General features: G+C 48.1%; 6 protein-coding genes across 7 annotated transcripts; 4 read left to right on the plus strand and 2 right to left on the minus strand.

Moving 5' to 3' along the window:
• Positions 1-92: 92 nt before the first annotated feature.
• On the minus strand, positions 93-3,668 carry TERG_02299 (uncharacterized protein). Its single transcript, XM_003237534.2, has 4 exons — positions 3,440-3,668; positions 3,143-3,290; positions 2,910-3,068; positions 93-2,847 (listed from the first exon to the last, which is right to left on the minus strand). Exons 1-4 carry the CDS (start codon positions 3,525-3,527, stop codon positions 846-848), a joined length of 2,397 nt encoding a protein of 798 aa, XP_003237582.1. The 5' UTR covers positions 3,528-3,668; the 3' UTR covers positions 93-845.
• Positions 3,669-4,862: 1,194 nt separating this feature from the next.
• TERG_02300 (uncharacterized protein) lies at positions 4,863-5,236 on the plus strand (the record flags this gene model as incomplete). Its single annotated transcript, XM_003237535.1, has 3 exons — positions 4,863-5,036; positions 5,106-5,154; positions 5,208-5,236. 3 exons carry the CDS (start codon positions 4,863-4,865, stop codon positions 5,234-5,236), a joined length of 252 nt encoding a protein of 83 aa, XP_003237583.1.
• A 1,129-nt stretch (positions 5,237-6,365) lies between these two features.
• TERG_02301 (uncharacterized protein) lies at positions 6,366-7,452 on the plus strand (the record flags this gene model as incomplete). Its single annotated transcript, XM_003237536.2, has 4 exons — positions 6,366-6,563; positions 6,662-6,715; positions 6,777-6,809; positions 6,886-7,452. 4 exons carry the CDS (start codon positions 6,366-6,368, stop codon positions 7,450-7,452), a joined length of 852 nt encoding a protein of 283 aa, XP_003237584.2.
• A 503-nt stretch (positions 7,453-7,955) lies between these two features.
• TERG_02302 (uncharacterized protein) lies at positions 7,956-9,717 on the plus strand. The gene is made up of 4 exons (XM_003237537.2): positions 7,956-8,171; positions 8,267-8,317; positions 8,435-8,494; positions 8,563-9,717. Exons 1-4 carry the CDS (start codon positions 8,025-8,027, stop codon positions 9,283-9,285), a joined length of 981 nt encoding a protein of 326 aa, XP_003237585.1. The 5' UTR covers positions 7,956-8,024; the 3' UTR covers positions 9,286-9,717.
• Positions 9,718-11,704: 1,987 nt separating this feature from the next.
• TERG_02303 (uncharacterized protein) lies at positions 11,705-15,627 on the plus strand (the record flags this gene model as incomplete). Of its 2 annotated transcripts, XM_003237538.2 has the most annotated exons (3): positions 11,705-13,440; positions 13,515-14,503; positions 14,576-15,627. In XM_003237538.2, the coding sequence occupies 3 exons, from the start codon at positions 11,705-11,707 to the stop codon at positions 15,625-15,627; spliced, it is 3,777 nt and encodes a 1,258-aa protein (XP_003237586.2). The 2 variants fall into 2 exon arrangements, with proteins under 2 accessions (XP_003237586.2, XP_047605631.1); XM_047749404.1 differs by lacking the exon at positions 14,576-15,627 and having other exon boundaries at positions 13,515-14,553.
• Positions 15,628-17,697: 2,070 nt separating this feature from the next.
• Positions 17,698-19,123, minus strand: TERG_02304 (uncharacterized protein; the record flags this gene model as incomplete). Its single annotated transcript, XM_003237539.2, has 2 exons — positions 17,698-18,249; positions 18,311-19,123. 2 exons carry the CDS (start codon positions 19,121-19,123, stop codon positions 17,698-17,700), a joined length of 1,365 nt encoding a protein of 454 aa, XP_003237587.2.
• Between the last annotated feature and the right edge of the window lie 1,213 nt (positions 19,124-20,336).

The following is a 20,336-nucleotide window of genomic DNA, read 5'->3' on the forward strand; positions in this document are numbered from 1 at the left end:
TCGGCAGAGGAAATGATAGCAAGCAGGTAGACGCTGGACCTGGAGCAGCGACTGTAACGGAACCAGCGGCAGCGAGCGCCTCCTTATATAGCTGATCCTTCAAGAGAAAAACTACGGAAGCAAAAAGTACACCACCCAGGGGCATCGGGGAGCTCTTCCTCGAGACATAGCCGTTAGAAGAGTCCATGCACGCCCCATGCAAGACGCTAAATGGTTGACTAGACCAGACGTTGCAACAAGCCGAGGGTTTCACAGCTCCTCTCTGGGAGCGGAATCGTGATTGAAGGGAGCATCAGGTGTGAGACGCATTATTAAAATCCAGTAGTTGAAAAGAAGTAACTTCCTTCACGATGAAACGATTCGAGTAGAAGAATCCTATCCTCGGCCCCACAGCCTAAAGCGCGATAACTCCCTGACGAGTTAACCAGTTACTTAGCTGCTTAACCAACCAGCCTGTGGGAAGACCTCTAGCGCTCTCGCTAAGGGAGATTCGGGACCGGGACACAATGAAGGCAGAGAGTACAGACCATGCAAGTTGAATTATATTCCTTTCACGCAGTAGTGCAACGTCAAATCCCTGCTCATTTCAATTGGATGTGTACACCATGATTGGCAGCTTAGCTTTGTCTGGGGAAGTTTGGCTGTTGTTACATCAGACTGGGCATCAACCCCCTTCAGCCTCAGAGGCTGGTCGTTTTCTTATGGGGTCCTCTACTTTCCGCCGTCCAACTCGGGCAACGGTTTCCGTCTGGTTTCGGACGAAATCTGAAGTGTTAGCGAGTTTATCGAGCTAAGTACATGCAAGCTTTCTCTTTGTGAGGGGCTGTCTCATATCAGCTTTTTGACTAGTACTGATGCGAGTGACCGTAGCCGCTGTTGTGGCCTGGACCATAGTAGTAATCATATGTGTGGGCACCTTCGCTCGGTGGTTCATATATAGGGTTACCTTCTCTCTGCTGGTGATAGTGCTCGTAGCCAGCGGGTGGTGGCATCTCAGGTTGAGGTGTTGTACTTCGTGATGCTGGATGTTCTTCTGGTGCGATACCCCTGCTGGTCTCATCACCTAACTCTCTTGTTCGGCCCCCTGATCCCGACAAGAAACCTCCTATTTTGCCTAAATTGGATGCGCCTGGGATGGGCAGATGAGACAGTTTATCCCATGGAATAGATGATGCTGCTGACCCTGCGTTCGAGTAGCCTGACCCCTGGTGTGAAGAGTTGCCGGTAAGGCCTGCCAGGGCCGACAGGCCTGGTATGTTTGATAGTGGATTACTGCTATGATGGGAACCGCCGCCACCACCTTGATGAGGATACGACTGCTGGCCATATTGAGGTGAGTTGTAACTTTGATGTTGCTGTTGCTGTTGATAGGGCGGCTGATAGCCATGGGCCGCTCCATGCATTGGCTGTTGACCATATCCGTGCCCAGATCCATGTCCGTGACCGCCCCCTTGCAGATGGGGGTTGCCGCCAGTATGGTTTTTGCCTTCTCTTACGCTCTGTGCGTTCAAGACCGTATCTAGGCTAGCACCACCGTCACGTCTCGAGCGAGCCCAGTTCTGTACAGCCTCAAACATCGTCCGATGAGCTTCGTTGTTCATGTCTCGAAGCGCTGGGTGATGAAATACCCTCAGGCAATCTGCGAGGACATCCTCGACTGGGATATCGACATGCTGCCATGCGTATAACACTCGAGGCACTACATATTTGAGAATGGCGGCCGCCACGTGTCCGGCCGGCTCATTAAGGATGTTGGAAAAGTGATCTTTTGAAAGCAGGGAGTGAGTTGGATCAGTGCAGTTTGGATCCGTCCATGGCTCATACTGATGCTGCTCGGAGGTGTTAATGACCCCAGATGACCCAGTTTGCAGCTGTGAGGTTGCTACTTTGATAAGAGGTCTGACGAAGGGAGACAGCAACGAGAATATAAACACGCTGAGCGTATCAGTAATCTTTTCGACAAGGGACTCGAGGCCGGGGATCTTCGATACGACGGAAGAGATTCTTCTCACGACATTGTCTCTGAAGACAAGGATCGGATATATCTGGGAAATAACCTTCTGTGGGTCGACACTTGGCAATCCCCCTGGCCCAGCCCGAGTTGTCTGATCATATCCGCCCGCTGCACCATACGCCTGTGCCTGTCCGTCGTCGACACCTCTAGAGGCACCGTATCCGTAGCCAGCATTGCTGTTTGCCTGAGCCTGGGCTTGAGAGCTAGCCTTAAGCTTCTCGGCTTCAGCAATCAAATCACCCATGCCAGGGACTTTGGACAGCAAGCTTGTCAGGGCGTTCACTGAGCCTGTCGTAGCACCGCCCACCTCCGCATTTTCAAGCGTAGTGTCCAACTCGCTGATCTCAGATTGCGTAACATGGTCAGATGCTTCTCCTAGCACTGAGTGGAGGAAATCCACCATTCCAAAAGTGCCTGTTACTAGTGGGAAGACGTGTTTCCCTTTGATGTTCATCATCGTGTTCGTTCCCGTGTGAGGGAAAACATTAAGCATGCCCATCTCTCGCAAAACTAGCTCACAGTAATTCGTATGAGCACCAAAGTCCTCGAGAGTATGCAAGCCTTGACCCAGACAGCGCAGGGCTTCGTATAGGTCCTCATCTTTACCCTTGCGCAGGTGGCCTCCATTGATGTACTGTCGGGCAAAGTGGATGCTACGGGAGAAGCTGTACTTGACATAGCCGGCACTCGTTGCCCAGTTGCCTCGTTCATTCGCAATGTAGTTTTTCATGCCAGTTTCAGGGTCGATTTCAAGCTCGACTCGCTGGACAGGACCACGTAAACGTGGGTCATACTGTCTTGCATCCTTATCGTCTGCGTATCCCTTTGGATTACTATAGACCAAATATCAGCAGAGTACCTAGCGGCGGCCCGGGTTATGATCAATTCGACATACTCAATGTGCTCTTCTGGTCGATACACTCCAAGCCTCTCAGAGGTAACTTCAAACTCTGCCGTAGCATATCCAAAAGTCATAAAAGACAGGACCCACACAAGGACACGGACACTGTCAGCGGGGACATTTTTCAGAGTCCCAACATCAACAGCTTGCGAGCTACGCCAACAGCCATGTCAGTCATACCATATAAAGTAGAGCTGAAATGTAACTAGCATGTCAGGGGAACTCACTAATCTCGTAACCAGTTACCAAAATAGACTCTCTTTACCATATTGGCGGTCCATTTATGGCCCTTGATGAACGCAAGGGTCTTGATGACATCTTCGATATCTCCATGGCGCCAGTTCTTGCCTTCGACGGCCGAAACAGAAGCAATATCTAGTAGTTGTGTATGTCTTCGTCAATATCATGTACACCAACCGAATTGATGCGGGACCGGAGTACCCAGGAACACAACCAGGGGTATTCTCCGAGCTTTCTTGTGGTCTCTCTATTGCTCGTGTAACATGGCAGGGGTAATAGCTTACTTCCAGCTCCAAATGCTTCTACCCTCGCCGGCAAGACGACGAGTAAGAAAGCAATAAGCAAAATAGTGGTGGTGGGGTTGAAGCCCATGGTCAGGTCAGCTTTGAACACGGCTGTTTGTCCACCAATAGAAGATAATATCGAAGCTAAGAAGAGCTAAAGCGGATAAATGAAGATGCTCGTTGCCAGCTGCAGCTCTTGAAGCTATCCAAATGTCCCGTTTGCTGTAGGGCGTGTGTATCCTCGAGTTACGTGCTTCTTGATCAGGCTGAAGCTGTTGCTTGTACCTTTTTTCCCGCCCTCCGACGCCACCACAAACGGCGCTAGGGCGTATAAAGTGGCTTAGCCAAACGCCTATTGGCCAGCAATTCATTATCCAGTAAATGGGCTATTCCCATTGGTTAAATTGCTTCTTTGCTGACTATTTTCTTTTTTTTATTTACTGAACCTGGCCAAATCAACGACATCGACAATTCAGCCACAGTCGAGCAGCCTGCAGGTTCAAGATACAACTTGGAGACGAGCAAAGGGCGCCATCTACAGCGTGAGAGCAAGTGCCTGCTGTGCTTGATGCTAGTATACCCCCGCCCTATACCACTAACGCGATACCCAGCCAATACCATGGCGTCAAAGAGAGCAGAGCAGGCAGAAGTGAGAGGCAATGCATCCAAGATCTCGGAACCTTCTTATGACTTCGTCAGCTTGTTATTTGGCAAGGCTGCAGATCAATCCTGGTATGGGGAAACAACTTACTCCATAGGACACTCGGGGCCTAATGTCGATCTTTTTAGCTCTGGTGCGAGAAATCCACCCTTATTTAGCACCGATCATCGCGCATTGGAGATTTCTCTCGAGAATTCCAAGAGCTGAACAGTACGCCTTATGCTCTGCAATAAGTATACGAGATAGATGTTTCATTTTTCTGGATACCAAGAGCATGGAAATAATGCGAATAACAGTACATATGCTCTCAACGCCAAGATTTCAGCAAGATTGCTTATTGTCGGGCAAAGAGCTTCCCATAACCCATAGCCTTCTGGAGACAGAATGCTCTCTTTTTTCCCGGCGTTGACATTATTTGCGCCCCCCAGTCATGCATATTATTATCACTTCGACCAGTGGATGCATGATGAGCAAGAAAAACAAAGACGAATGTCAGAAAATTTGCCTGAAAGGGTATTTTCAGCTTCGTTTTAGACCAACAAAGTCATTGGAGCAAGTCTTATCATATCCAACGATTCTGTATACCCGAAAACAGACAGAGATACCATGCTGAAAGGGCGTTCTCAAAAGACATAATTACCCCCTTCCCTCGCTCGACGACTTTCATTTCAACAGCAAAGAATCTCAACCATCCAGCCCAACTCTTCACTACAACTCTCCATTTCAAAGCCTTTCAGCTTCACCCCCCAACAAACAATCAAAATGCAGTTTACCAAGCTCGCCACCGTCCTCATTGTCTCCCTCATGGGAAGCGCTGCCATCGCTGCTCCATCAGTTGACAATGCTCCTGCTGTCCCAGCCGACGAGGTTGCCGCCGAGAATCTTGAAAAGCGCGGATTCGGCTGCCCCTTGAACGAGAGAGAATGCAATTCTCACGTAAGTTAATCTCTTTGCCCCCCCCCCCCCCTCCGGCCTTGTAGGTCTTGGACTGACATATGTATATAGTGCCAGTCAATTGGTCGCAAGTTTGGCTACTGTGGTGGTACCCTGCGCTGTGAGTGATACGTTTTCTTTCATATTCACTGAATATATACTAACATCACATAGCACCTGCATCTGTGGCAAGGAGTAAATAACGACAACTCGTATCTCCACGCCTGATATTCTCGATATATGAAATAGCAAATGATACACCGTATTGCAAACGGGTTCCGAACGGTCAGCTGTTACAATATCTGGGAAAAGAAGAAATTATGGGGGGGCCAATAGTTATTCGCTCGATGTTGGCTACCGCCTTTACTCTTGTTTTTCTTTCTCTGTCGCTCTTTAATTACACTCGCGGTATACCTAGGTAGCTTGATCAACTACTGTCTTAATATTTTATTTCCTCCAGTCCAGACTAAGTTACCAGACCGTCCGTATTCTCCTGAAAAGTCGAACTTAACGACTCTTTATCATTTAAGAGGAGCTTCGTGGCGATTCTAACATAGAGACCTCGTGCATAATGGTACGATGTGGATAATTGTATAATAACGGCTATTATAACCATCATCCGACAAATATAGCGAACACTCTATAACTATCCACCAACTAGCTATAAATAAGTGAGACATCCATGATAGCGGCAAAAGCCCACGGAAGACGGACAAAAGTCGACATTTCATCACTCGAGTTCGTCAATGGCCAATGTAGCTGTCGTTTTGTCTGCGTATAGTCACCCGACATCACAATAAGGCCTTGTGCCACCTTTAGGCCGCATAATGCATGTATCTACCAAAAGTTGCAAGCAGTAATTGAACAGCAATTGGCATCTCTGGGCGCTTCTCAAATCTCCATCGATCGTCCCCCTGGGGATCAAAAGGAGCATCGCCGCCGAACCACTGATTGGCTCGCGTAACAAACTAACCAAATGGCCAACCAATTTGATTATTCAACGTTGGTGCTATATGCACGCGAACCCGGGCGAGCCAGGAATCCTGCAAAGGGCGATAAGCATCAAGATAGCGCTGTATTACCATCCCAGGCGAACCGAGGGTTGAATTGGCGGTTATTTAATAATTTAACGCGTCGGCAGAGATAAATTCACTAGTCAACCAAAGAAGTTGGTTAGCCCGTTTTGAAACAAAGCCTGTTCACCGCAGCCATCCTTATTATAACAGCGAAGTACCAAATTAACCAAATTCGCACCCCCTTGCGTTTCGTCTCATGTTGGTCTCTTAACCTGCCTCTTCTTTCAGCGCTCGACTGCTGGTCAGGTCAATTGTCATGCCACCTCCCAGCTCGGCTGCCGCATCGCCGTCTCTACCAAACATGAGCGCCGACCAAGGCTCTGCGTCCCCGGCGGTCTCTGGCGTCCGCAAGCGAGGGAAGAGGGGCAAGTATTCGAGATGGAAGAACGAGGAAGAGAGGCTATTCCGACTCAGGACCCAATACCCTACTATGACGTGGAAGGAGTTTCATCGGGTTAATATCCCCCAGTGACCAGTTCTCATAATTTTTTTTTGAGCGCGGCCCTTCGTTCATCAATTGATTTGAAACTGATGGTTTTGATAAAAATTTAGCGATTCTACAGTCATTACACACCCAGCCCGGGAGTCATATCGTCAAAATACAATGTAAGTGCTGGTCTTTTCATCATTTTGGCTGATGACCAATGGCTAATTTTGATGGGTGCAGCATTTGTTGAAAGCCGGCTTTACGCTGCCCGAGGTTAGTTTTCTCATTTTCACTACCTCTTTCTGGTTGAGCCCAAAGATGTTAAAGATTGGCATGTCCAAACATTTAGACGGTGTTTCCTCCAAGGGATTACACTCCTACTCCCAGCGGGAATTCCATCTATAGCGACGATGATGCTGCTACGCACATTTCCTTTGAAGCGGGCAGCCCCAGCGGCCACAGACTAGACTATTTTGAGAGACACTCAGCCAGTGAATTAAGACTACGGGACCAGAACCAGGCATCTCTACCACTAAGGAATCACAGCAGGCCGAGGTCTGAGGACAGCGATAGCGACTTTTCCGACTCAGGCCACAGAAATGGCGACAAGTCGAGTAGTAATAGACAGCCCCGAAAACCTCGGGGTGGCGGAGCATTTGCTAGCGTCAACGGCGGGTCGGGGTCATCCCATGCAGAGAGACTGCAGGCCGAGAAGAAGCTAAGAGACGTGGAAGAGACCGCCAGAGAGGTCAGGGCCGCCTGGGAAGAAGTCCGGGAAGCAATCCGCGACGTCATGTTTGTCGAGCAATGGGACAGAGGCGGAATGGGACCCAAAACGTCCGCGCTGGAGACCTCCATCGACCGGCTCATCGAGAAATCAGCGACCAGCAAGCCTGCATCTTCTACACATTCTTAATCTATATTGATACCATAATATGTATGTAACTAGTTTTCTTCACATTTCTTCGTGCGGAGCGTTTTATATTAATCGACCAAATTTCCCGGTCAAATCGCAAATTCGGTTGACCAAATTTTCAATCAAATTCGGCGTTTTGCGACTCTACGTCTCAAAAATTTGCCCAGACTGTATCAAAACTCTCTACTTTATCGCTCTCACGCTTGTCTAGCTATAGAACCAAGCGTGAATACGTCCGCACTCGGGACTCCCGACCATAATATATCCTCCTCCCCCTTTTTAAAATTTGAAATCTGTTCATTCTTCAGCCCCTGTGAAAAGTGTTGATCATGTGATCGACCAAAGGGAAAAAAAAAAAAAAAAACATCGCAAGAAAAGAAAGCAACGACAAGCTGCATAAACAACAACGCGGTCACAGTCACATCGCCGGCTCGAGTGCTCTCGGTTCGTGTCCTTGCGTACCAGGCAGCGCGCCCTTGGCATATCCCGGCTCTTTCGACGTCCCTGCGCGGCTGCTGCACTGCGGATTGAAAGACCTAGTACCGACGTACAGAGTACAGAGACAAGGGACGATGGACTCTCCGGCGCCACAGCAGCCTGCAACCGCGAGCGGCAGCGGGAAGAAGCAGCGCGGCGAGCGATGGGGCGAGCAGGAGGATGCGAGATTTGTAAATCTCAGGATTGAGAACCCAGACATGTCGTGGGAAGAATTTCAAAGGGTTCATATCCCCTACCCAGCTGCGCAAGGTTAGCTGTCCGGGTGTATCGTCCAGTTAATACTAACTAATATGGCCTTTTCTTCCTGGCTCTGTAGAAATTCTTCCCCCATCGCACCACAGCAGCTCTACTTTGGAGGCATTCGACCGTTAGTGCCCGGTTTCCCGCTTTTTCTGCCCTTATCAGAGCTTTCCTCCGTCTTGATCGCTCTGATCAAAAACGTGTAGGGTCCATATTGGTCTAACATTGCCCAAAAAAAAAATAGGTCCTGAGAGCAAGGATTGAACAGAAAAAGGCATCCAATAGAGAGGCTGCAGCTGGTGCGGTTAGTGTTATTCGTGAATCTACGAGAACCAGTTGAACTCGGGGGCTGACAATTGTGAATGCGCAAAGGCATCATCCTTTCAAGATCGCGAGACTCTTTCCCCATTCACTGAGAGCGAAGACGACTCAGCGAGCCACGTCTCGTATGAAGGCGGCCGTTCACTTCGTCACCGACGCGATTACACAGATAAGCCAGGGGACGAACCAAGCTCGAAGAGACGGCGAACCCTCCCTGCTAGGACTCGCCGTAGACCCGTTCGTTTAGGCTACGAAGATGATGCCATGGCTGAAGACGATGGACTAGCTAAGCTTCTTGACTTAGTCACCGCGGAAGATTTTACCAAAATACATCAGCGGGCGAAGGCCTGTCTCTCAGAGACCAAACGAGCTGAAAATGCGCTACGCCAGAATGCGGAACTGGAGCGTCGATTGAAAGAGACAGAAGCCGAGCTTCGAGAACTTACTGAGCGGGCAAAAAAGGACTCTAAAAAGACCGACCAGGAGTTGGAGGACCGAAAGGATATAAAGTATGAAGGCCTTGAGGTCGAGCTTACGGGAATGGATGAGGAGTCCAAAGCCAAGGTCAGGACCTCCTGGGAGATCATCAAATCCAAAGTCCGCGACACGTTTACTCTTCGACAATGGGATGAAGCCGGCATGGGTCCAGCAGTGAATACAATCCAGCAAGTTATTGACAAGCTCATGGAAACATCAGCGGCAACAGCTCCGAACGGGCATCCCGGAGAAGATGCTGGCACCACCAGCCAAAAATCCCCCACGACGGGAAATTGATAATCGAATTCTGCTTCTCTTGTTCAGGTTTTCCTACTTTCTTGTTCTTGGTTTCCGGAGTATATTTGGTTTAGATTCTTTCAGCAAGCAAGTTGGTTGTTGGGATGAGCGTCCAGGCATCAGTCTCTTGTCGGAGGCAATTAGTTGTATATATATATATATATAATTCAGTGATATCACACGCACAACCCCCTTATTTTGAATTGGAATCACGGAATTTCGGAGCTTACCCCCTGGATGACCGCCTGACCAAATTTCCGACTAGTGCAGATATCCTCTCCCATCCTTCGAGCATAAACTCTGCTGGGCGGGAAGGTTAAGCGAGCTGAGGCTCAAGTCGCATCTCCACGCCCTATCAACACTTCGAACAACGGCCCAAAACTTGGCCACTCCAGGCTGCCATGCCGTCCCCTCCATCCTTCGCTAACCCCCTTGCTGCCTTCTTACGCGTTAGCCCAAGGCTCCAGTCGCGAATTCACCATGAATAAAGCCCCATCACGTGTTTTAGGCCCGTTGCTGCCTTGAACTAGGAGGCTTGGATACGGGACCAAAAGGGGCGATCATCATCGTTGGCAGCAGATGTATATCTTTATAAGGTCAGGTAGAGGCCCTCTGTCTGGATGGCTTCTATCAGACAATTCATTCCATCTGGCTGCCAATTCCCTGACAAGTTCCCCTGAGAGCTTTTTTAGTTGCCGACATTATTCTTACATTAACTATCACCATTCGTGGTGACTAGCTCCTAAACAAAGATATTGGATATGTCTTCTCTCCCCCAACTTCCCGCAAAACATTCCGACTTTCTCTGTTACGTCAAAGCGAACTCCAATACCCCTATCAATGAGCTCCTCAAACCATACAACGAGTACGACTCAGCTTTACGTCAGATTTTTGCCCAGGAGCCTTCTAATCCCATCTTGACCGACAATCACGTCAATGTTGTCCCTTTGTATGGAGCTGATGGCGTTGCCGATCTCCGTGTTCAGGCCCGGGACCTGGACTCTGAGCCGCAGGAACTCACTGACAAGTATCTTCTACCCCTGAAAGACGAGGATAGGAGACCCAATGGTTCCCCAGCCGTCGTCACATCGTTCAAAGAATTCCAGACCAACTTCAACCTCTTTTCTGAGAGTTCTCTGAGCGATCTTGATTGGAGTAATGTCATTGCCGCGGGAAGTTCTGTGGTGACAGCGCTGCTCCCTGTGCCAGATGAATACAAGGAATCTAAACGGCAGCTTCGTCATTTCTATCACGAAAAGTTCGCTCCTGCATCTGATGTGGACCTGTTCATTTACGGGCTAAACGAGGAGCAGACAATCGAGAAGATCAAGCAGATTGAGCGGAAGATCAAGGACTCCATCTTGTACGAGACGACTTCCATCAGGACGAAAAATACTATTACCATCGTCTCCCAGTATCCCACTCGCCATGTCCAAGTGGTTTTACGCATATACAAGTCCCTTGCAGAGGTTATCACCGGTTTCGATGTTGATTGCTCTTGCGTGGCATACGATGGCAAGAACGTCTATGCGGCCCCTCGCGCGGTTGCTGCGCTTATCACACAGACGAACCAGATTGATCTAACGAGACGTTCACCATCTTATGAAAACCGTCTGTCAAAGTACTCGCATCGTGGATTTGAAGTGTTTTGGCCTCAGCTCGATAGATCCCGCATTGATCCTGTGAGTGTCATATAATCATAAGGATGTTTACCCACCCTAACTTTGGATGACAGACAATTTTTGAACGGAGTTTTATGAGAACAACTGGTTTAGCTCGACTGCTTGTTCTAGAACAGTTGCCAACGTCGAGGGATCGAGAGGAGTATACGCAAAAGAGACGTGCGGAGCGAGGCCGCCCTCCTTCACACACTAGCTCCTACCGGAATATACGAAAGTTAAGGGGTAATATCAAAAACGACTGGGAGGATGAAGTGGCAGAATGGGTGGATGAAGAGGAAATCTCCGATTATCATACAATCGTAAGTTCTTCTGTTTTTCCTAAACACTACTTATTATGCTCACTTTGGTGTAGACAATCCCATATGGTGAAAAGTTCCATGCAAGGAAGATTGAAAAGCTTCTATATACCCATGATCTGCTTTTAAACGCCGAATGGAATAATCAAGAGCGAGAGGTTGCACTTCATCGACATCCAGTGTTCTTTGGTGATGTCGAGGATATCATTCATGACTGCTGTGGCTCATGTCCTAAGCCCTCGACCCCTGAAGAGGAAGAAGTATGGGAAAAGGAGAGTAAGGTCTATATCTCGGGTGAAGTCACGTTTATCAAAGATGACCCAGGTCGACAAGCAATTGGAAGTTTCAACCCGATTACTGAAACAGACTGGACTGGTACGCATCACCTTACACATCTCTATCATACTTACTGCTCAGACCGGCTAACCATCGGGGTCAGAAATGGCCTACATTGGCAACACTGCTCAACTATTCCAGGCCATTGCCGATAATGACGTTGAAACCGTACGTGAATGGCTTACAAGGGATGATGCCGATCCAAACCGCCGTGATCACACTGGAAGAGCTCCTTTGCATTTAGCGACCATGGTTTCTACTCCGGAGATCGTACAGTGTCTTGTTGACCATGGAGCGCGATTAATCGCACGTCTTGCAGACGGACGCATGGCTTTACATCTCGCAGCGGAGCGCGGTAGTGTTGACATTGTTCGCATTTTACTCCACAAGAGCGAGGAGAATGAAGAAGCAGAAGAAGAGAAAAAGGACCAGCAACGTGCGGCAAAGTCAAATACTCAAGCCGAAACCGAAGATGTTGACATGACCGACCCTGATAATATGGTGGTTGTTAATGAAGACCTTGAGGACTCTGATGAGGATAAAATGTCCTTGATAACAGGTTCATTTGTTGACGTTAAAAAGGAAGATGTTAAAATGGGAAACGAGGAAGCCATTCCCGATGACATTGACGAATCTGAGCCGGATATCATAGATATTAACGCCGATGCTTGGGACTGTCATGCAACCCCCTTGCATCTTGCCATAGTCCATGGTCATACAGAAGTTGTGAAGGAACTTGTTTCCGCCTTTGGAGCAGATGTTCTTCTTCCCATAAAGCTTCCTAAGATCAACCATCTGGACCCAGTGTCGATTCTCCCCTTAACTCTACCCCTGAGGCTATCCCAAGATCAGGCTGTTATCATGACTGAGGCTCTCCTGAAGCTTGGTGCCACCCCAGCACAAGCCGATTCAACCGGAAGAACTCCTTTACACTACTTCGCTGCCCGCCGCCGTCCAGCGCTCTTTGATGTCCTTATAAAGCATGATCCGTCTGCTGTCAAAAGGGCAATAGATCACTTAGCCGTTGAAGATGTCTATTATAGAACCTATGTCGAATCTGTTTTAACTGTTGCCGTGGACTCGAGGCACTCTGATATAGTCGAGAAACTCCTTACCCTCGGAGCGCCTCCAGATATCAACTTTAGCAAGTATATACAGATTGCTATTCGCCAGTGTGAGTGGCTGAAGACTCGTGATGCCGATGCCAACCTCAAAAGCTTCCAACAAAATGTTATACAGCCAATTGTAGCTGCTATCCTGACGGATCAACCCTTGGTTGCCCTAAAATTGCTTCAGAATGGAGTGGATCCAAACACATTATCAACCTTTGGATATACTATACTTTCGGAGAAGCATTCTAGCAACCCGGGTGAGTCATTAATGGATCTTGTTGATGCAAAAATCTGCCTTCTACAGGACTATAAAGAGTCTTGCAAGAATATACCACCAACTCCATTGCAGAGTGACGAGGTATATCTGGCCGAATATCCCGAGGGTAGCTGTCAGCTTTGCTTTGCCAAAGAGCGTCTTGAGCGAGAAAAGGCTTCTTTCAAGAGGCGACAGGAAGAATATGAGAAGGCAATTCAAGAGGCTAAGAACCGCAAAGGTTTGGAAGAAAAGAGCGATGCCATTACCGCCCTCCTGCATGATTTCCAAGCACTTCACTCGGCTTTGATCATGAAGGGAGCAAAAACATTCAAAGAGCTACATCCAGATGCCATTTGCATGAACCACAGACAGTCTAGGGTATTTACACCAGGTAAACCTGGAGAATTCAAGATTGACTTCAATTTTAATGCGGCTGATCTTTCCGGCGGGAGGAAGGAAGGTTACATAAAACTGTAAGTTCTGATACAGGGCTAAGGAGCTGTTTTATTTTCGCATTTTCAAGTAGCACTAACCATTACCCTTATAGATTTGAAGCTGCATGGTCTGGTGATATAGAGACCATCAAGTCACTAACGCTCGACATGTGGGGTCCCGATAAACAAATGTCTCCTCTCGTAATCTCCGTGAACGAAAGCATGGGAGCTTCTCCATTTTCGATAGCTGTCCTTAGGGGTCATTTTGATGTTGCAAAGGCCATTCTTCAAATTGTTCGAGCACAGTACAAGCCAAAGGCTGCTACTCGACAGACCTATCATATGCAATCTGACGATGAAGAAGATGAATCTGATGCGGGAGGGACGCAGGAAGAAGATGGGCTTCAGATCACTGGTGAGGGCGTTTGTGATGAACTTACCATTGATAACATTGGTGAAGTTGCAACACAGGCAGAAAGCAACGTTTCACCGCTCGATGTCCTTCAACAGAGTTGCCGAGCCAGTCTTATTGCAGATCCCAGTGCCACTGAGCATTCTTTGAGCCATATAAACCTTTTCAACTTTGCCGTTGGGCAGGACAATATTGAATTGCTGCGGTTCCTGCTGGATCTTGGACAATCTGAAATTGTTAGTGGTGCCTTTGATGGCCCTTACGAATTGCTCTCCAGCACAAATCTCAATGACGCCCTAAGAGACGGACAGCCACGATGCATTGCCTTGATCATTAGCCGGACTGGAGCTCACCTACCACTGGACAAGTTTGTGGAAGAGGGTGGAATCACTATCAAGCAAAAGCCAAAGTATTATCAAGGTCTGTCGATTCACGGGAAGAAGCGCGAGGACTGGGCTGCAGCTGCAGGCCAAGATGCCCCTTCACGCATAAGCAGCGAATCGGACATACCACTTCTCCGTGCTGCTCTGGCTGGCAGTCTGGTCAATGTCGAATGGTTCCTCAGCACTGCCCCCAAGAGACATTATATGGAGTTTGCAAACTCCAACAAGCAGGATAAGCGGCTAAGAAAGCTATCACAGCTGCCTGGCGGAGTAGAAAAATTCATTGAAAAATGGCTTAGCTCAAGAAGTAAGTTCTTCCACTTCTATCAGCACTCTATCAGTGATATTCAAGACTGATCCATTGCTTTCCTCATTTCAGACGACTTGCTCCTGCATTGTGCCATTATGGGCAGAGAAACAGATGAGAGCCTGAAACTGGTCAATTATATTATAGAAAACGCGCCAAGCTGTCTCGAAAAGAAATCCTCTCAAGGATACACTCCTTTACTCCTTGCCTTTTCCAAACGCAGACCCCGTTTTGCTAAGGTTCTCATTGAGGCTGGCGCCAACGTGGAGGCTCGTGATGTGCTGGGCAATAATATCCTCCATATCCTAAACAAACCGAATGGTTCATACAGTTCCTTGGATACAAATCTAAAGGAGCTCCTGGACTTGATCGATCCTTCAGTGGTCTCTTCACTCCTTACCTGCCGCTCGGCCGATGGCCCTGGAGCACTGACACCTTTCGCTGCTTGGATAAATCACCTAAGTTCACACCATATACGGGTTAGCGGCACCCCCGTCCAAATAACGAAGCTTCTACTTGACTTTGCCAAACCAACGGGCCAAGCTCACCTTGAACTCCTTGATGGATCCGGAAACACGCCTCTTCACATTGCTGTGAGGGAGAAATTTACTCCGATCGTCAGGTTGATGTTGGAATGCAACCCCAAGCTTCTCACCATAGAGAACTCAACGGGAACTACCCCTATGGATCTCGTGAGAGATGGATGGACTACCAACGCCACTACGACCTCTCCAAAGTTACCAGAGCGTACAAATGTACCCCAATGGAGAAAACCGGATTACTCCCCGGCCGTTTTGAGCAAGGACCCTGAATCATTTGTTTCCAAGACTAAGCAAGACACATGCGATCATTCTTCCCTTTATAAATTATGTCTTGGAGTCTGGGGCCGACTGAACCAGAAAAAGCGGAAGCTTGTGAGTCTCCTTGAAGCTAACGAGGTTGCGAAACGGGTGGAGAGAAGAGTAAGATCAACGCATACTCGCACGAGGGTTGTGAGAGCTTATGATACTGATAATATGGCTGGTGGTCGGCGCGCGAGACGGCGCGCAGGATATGGCTATTCAGTGAGTGTGAGAAGCTCCGACGAAGAGGATGAGGTTTCAAAGTGGCATGAACTGTACTAGTGGGATGTTTTGATGGCCAGCGATGTAGGGCAACAGCTTTGGGAATGGTGTATTAATTTCTAATTCTTTCTACCGTTTAATGGTCTACGAGACTATCCATTATGGTTTATTGGTTTAAAAACCGAATAAAAGGGCAATCTTTTGTTTCATTGCTGTCTTGAAATCTTCTTATGGGGCATTTTCATTAGGTCATGTATTGAATCGTAGAAATTAGCATGGGAAAGGGTTACCAAGGCGCCTTTAAATCATGAAGACAGGCTCTGCAGTCTGCTTTGCTCGGTTGGGGTAAGAGCAGCAAAAATCTGCTGGAATCTGGGGGTAGGGGCAGTCTCGGCGAAGAACTGGGTCAAGAACGCCTGTGTCTCATCATCTCTCTGTCTCGAGGCCAAGGCACCATCATCGTCTTCAGCAGCATAACCCATCAATTCCTGTTTCGTGATACCGAGACTCAAGTCTAGGAAGTTGTTGTTAGATGGGAGATCTTCCCAGTCGTCGTTCTCATCGTCGCTCTCTAGTTCATCCAGCTGGCTTCCTGACAAGGCTGCAGCTCCACGAATATCTCGACCACCGGACGCAGAAGATAGTTCTTCGATCAGGACTTTGATGATTTTCAAAGGTGCTGAGATAATAGTGTACCGATCTGGGTTTTTACGAGATTGAGAACGGGTCTTAATTCTGCCAGTGTCCTGGATGATAAGCTCGCCTTTGACTTGAATTTCGGCAATGCGGGGATCATCAAGTTGGTAGAGCTTAGAAAGTGCAATGACATTCTGTCTGATTTCATCATATCCAGCAAAAGTGACCGAATTTTCGAGCCATTTGGCCAAGACAACTTGAAGGCCAGATTGGCCATTGATGTCGAGTTGAGCGAGGAAGTCGATTACTTCGCTAGTATTGACAAGGGATAGACGAGCAAAGACAAGGATGAGACTTTGAATCAACTGTGCCTTCTCAGCAGTGGCAAGTCGCTGGGCGACAGCACGTAGCAGTTGAGGTAGATATGGGCCCAATTTCTCAGAGCCTGCCTTCTCAACTAATTCAGCAGCAAGCTCACCTACTTCAGATGCAGCGTTGTCATCCACAGCTTCACCAAGAAGGCGGTCAATGATAATCAAAACCGTCTCAACAGCACCCTTGCCTGTCTGCGGGTCCTGCCAGGCAAGGAACTGGTCAGGGTCACGTTCCAGCATGTGTATGACGGCCAAGGTTGCGGATGGAAGGAGTTCGCTATCTCCAGATTCGAGCAATAGCCGGTTCAATTTCGGCAATACGGTTGCGATTAGGCCCTGCGGGAGTGGCTTCAAGCCATTCTGAGCGAGAGCTCGTAAAAGATCGGTTGCCAAATTCGTTAACGAGTTCTCCTGGGTGAGATTCCCGACATCCAGAGCCCCGGTCAAAGGGGGAAGCACTTTCTCGCAGAGCCTGATATATGCATCTGCTCCCTGACCAGCAATGTGCTCAACGATCTGCTCAAAGGTTTCCGTCACAATCATCGCCAATTGGAAGTTTCCTGCACCAGCACTGGCAATGTTGAAAAGAACGTCAAGCGCGGTGGAGGTCAGGACGATGTTAGCGTCCACCATGATGGTATCACGTAAGGTATCCGCCAGCGTGAATTTAAGATCATCTCCTTCTGAGAAATCACGTAGATCATGGCTAGAAATAAAGTCTGCTAGTATTGATAGCACTGGCACTTGGAAAGGAGAGGCCGTAGCTTGGGGGAGGGCCGGCAGAAAGTCCTGCAGGACACAAACGCAGGAAACCTTGACCACCTCCGAAGGGTCATTTCGGATAGCCTGGATAGCAGCTTCGAGGTAAGGCACAGCAGACTGGTTGAATCCCTCTCCGGCGGTCTGAGCAATGGCACCTGCTACAAGATAGCCTCTAGACCGGAGGAAGACTTCATCCCGCTGGATACAGAACTTGACAAATTCGTTAAAACTGGTTGCAAGGTCGGCAGAAATTGTTTGATCCACATCGTTCAAATCTCGAAGCAACTGATTGAGAATGAAAAGAGCCGCTTCACGGTATTTCCATCTAAAATATGTAAGCCATGATAGTCACGCAGAGTCAACTGTGAGGGGGAGGTACATACCCAGTGCTGGGGTCCGAAAAGAGAACATTCGTGTATGCAAGTAGGCCATCAACGACAGTACGCTTGAGCCACTCTCCTAGTCTGATGACAAGGTCACCACCGCAAGTTCTAGGAGTGTAGTTTGCAGTAACGGAAGTCTCCTCAGAAAGGTACAAGTTGACGTCAATATCCCACAGACCTTCCTCTTCAGTAGTGATCTGGGCATATGATATAACCAGTTTCATCATCTCAGGAAGCCAGCTTGTAGACGAGGTAGCTCCGGATAGTTTCAATTGGTTCTCCAGCTCGATTCTGACTGGGGGCGCGCGGAGCAAAGCCTGCATAAGGTCCAACTCTTCAAGAACCAAGAAGTCAAGTGTGTATGGAAGATTATCTGCATCTTCGAGACGACCCTGCCTCTCATCTTGAATGTAGAGCTGTTGGTATGCGTCTTGAATCGTAGTCAACTCAGTCCAAATAGTATGGAAGAGAGTGGTGCTTTGAGTTGTGAGGAGGGATGGCAGCACAGATCGAACTTTCATAATGGTCTGAATTCGAGTATTAGCAGCCCTCCTTCCTTATATTGCTGTGTTCTTTGTTGGTACAAACCTTAACAACCTGTGATTTCAGGGCAATAACACCACGCCATTGCTGTGGGCCAGGAGCATCTGTGGCTTCGTCTTCCTCTGAGGGCATAGGAGGGAGTGGTTCCTTGATGGTAGCAATAAAGAATGGAAGCCATCCGTTCAGAGCCTCGTCCATAAATTGTTTAACCTCGTTCTTATGCTGCTCAAGGACCATCTCCAAAGTATCAAGACAGGCTCTAAAAGTGGACACAGCGAGTGCCCGCAGCACCGGTTTGCGCGAGGCGTTGGTCGCAACGTTGAACACGGTCGACACAAGCTCTCTAGCCACCTTGAAGAACTGCTCTTCACTGAACCCAGTCTCCACGAGGTCAGACAGGACCTTCAGGGCACCGTGGAGTTGTGCATCTGTGCTGTTGGGAATGATCTGCAGCAAGGTGGGTAGAATCTCGGGCCAGTCCTCTGGGAAGTCAGCGCTGGCAATACGGCTGACGACCAAGCTGGCTGAGTTCTTGACCTTGCGGTCATCCTGCTCCGGAGATGTAGCTAGGTCAAGAAGAACGCGCCTGAGATGTGCCTTATTCGCGTCGCTGACCAGGACCTGGCCCTTGAAATCGTCGAGCTGCGAGGACCATGCTGAATTGATGAACGTACGAAGGAGGACAAGGGCGGACTGGCGCAAGGGAACAGGAACCGAGCTGTGCGAAGCTATCGAGGCGAGGGATAGGGGGAAGCTCTCGTTCGAGTAGAGGCTCTGCAGGCGAACCTCTGCGGCCTTTCGAGTTTCCGCCGCGGCGCTCTGGGTATCGGAGAGAAGCTGGATGAGCTCTTGATCCATGATGAAGCCCGATCTACCGGTTAGTGAGCAAGCTGAGGGAGGGAAAAGGTCGCGTTGACCTTGGGATGGTTGCGAGCCGCGATGTTGTTTGGTTTCGCGACGTTGAGGTTGAAATATTTCCCTAAATAACTAGCTAGTTAGTTTCCCTTTTTGGCGGGGCAGTTGGGTAGCTAACTAGTTAGCTAGTGAAGTTACTACAACAGAGGTGAAAGGAGTGGTAGACGCATGAATGAATGAACAAAGAGGATATTCGATAACTAGTGAGAGAAGAAGAGAAACTACAGTGAATATATAGAAATGTCACTTTATAGTTACATGGAGGTCTGCTTTGGCTGCTAATTGGGGTGTTCAATTCTATGCAGATGCGGCCTCGAGGCCTACCAATATCATGTCACCCAAAGCAAATAGCAAGGATTTCTCTATACCTTGCATAGAAATTTCATGAGAAGCTACATAACTATACTCTTTTACTTGTTACTTCAACTCGGTGCCCAGTTGTAGATATCAATATGGATACCAACACCAAAGCAGGGTCAGACATAGAGTTATACCACATAATATCTAGAAGATATGTCCACCAAGGACACAGCTTACTTCTATCCTCCTACCATCTTCGTCTTTCCGAGTTTCATTTCATTTCTCTGCGTTTTATACGTACTTTTATCATAGAAGGGCTGTTTTTATCAATAGACGAAGCTGATGACATTTTTGACGTTCGTTTTTCGTTACAAGATAATGGAATTCTATTGGTCAAAACACTACGTGAAATGCCTTTTCAAAAATACTCCGATATGTATTGGTGGAAAACGTAGATTCCAAATATATGCTGCCCTTCCAACCAATGAACACTACTTCTATTTTGTTAACTCTGTATTAAAATTTATTATTGGCTAGCTAATAAAGCACTAGCCGCGGAATAAAATCTTATTACTGCAGTCACCTGATGCTTCCAACTTAAAATTTCTTTTAAGCGCCGGCTCCGCAAAAAAAACAACCTGCATATCAGGAGGACATGAACACGATTGAACTGGAAAGCCGATTCCATCCCGCAATCTGATGAGTATGAAGTCAAGGATAAGTGCTTATTCCGAACGGCTTATGCCTTGGACTTAATCATATCAACTATTGTATGTTCCTGGTGCAATACTGATAGTTAATAAAGGTATACAGCGCAACGGGAGTAACCATTCTCTGTACGGAGTACATTGGTGGC

This window comes from Trichophyton rubrum (assembly GCF_000151425.1).
Source record: "Trichophyton rubrum CBS 118892 genomic scaffold supercont2.2, whole genome shotgun sequence".
Classification (NCBI taxonomy): domain Eukaryota; kingdom Fungi; phylum Ascomycota; class Eurotiomycetes; order Onygenales; family Arthrodermataceae; genus Trichophyton; species Trichophyton rubrum.

Coding starts and splice junctions, on each gene's coding strand:
- TERG_02299 (XM_003237534.2), bottom strand. CDS start 3,527: ATGGGCTTCAACCCCACCACCACTATTTTGCTTATTGCTTTCTTACTC. Junction 3,069..3,142: donor GGTAACTGGTTACGAGATTA/GTGAGTTCCCCT, acceptor CTGTTGGCGTAG/CTCGCAAGCTGTTGATGTTG. Junction 2,848..2,909: donor CGACCAGAAGAGCACATTGA/GTATGTCGAATT, acceptor TTTGGTCTATAG/TAATCCAAAGGGATACGCAG.
- TERG_02302 (XM_003237537.2), top strand. CDS start 8,025: ATGGACTCTCCGGCGCCACAGCAGCCTGCAACCGCGAGCGGCAGCGGG. Junction 8,172..8,266: donor CGTGGGAAGAATTTCAAAGG/GTTCATATCCCC, acceptor CTGGCTCTGTAG/AAATTCTTCCCCCATCGCAC. Junction 8,318..8,434: donor TACTTTGGAGGCATTCGACC/GTTAGTGCCCGG, acceptor AAAAAAAAATAG/GTCCTGAGAGCAAGGATTGA.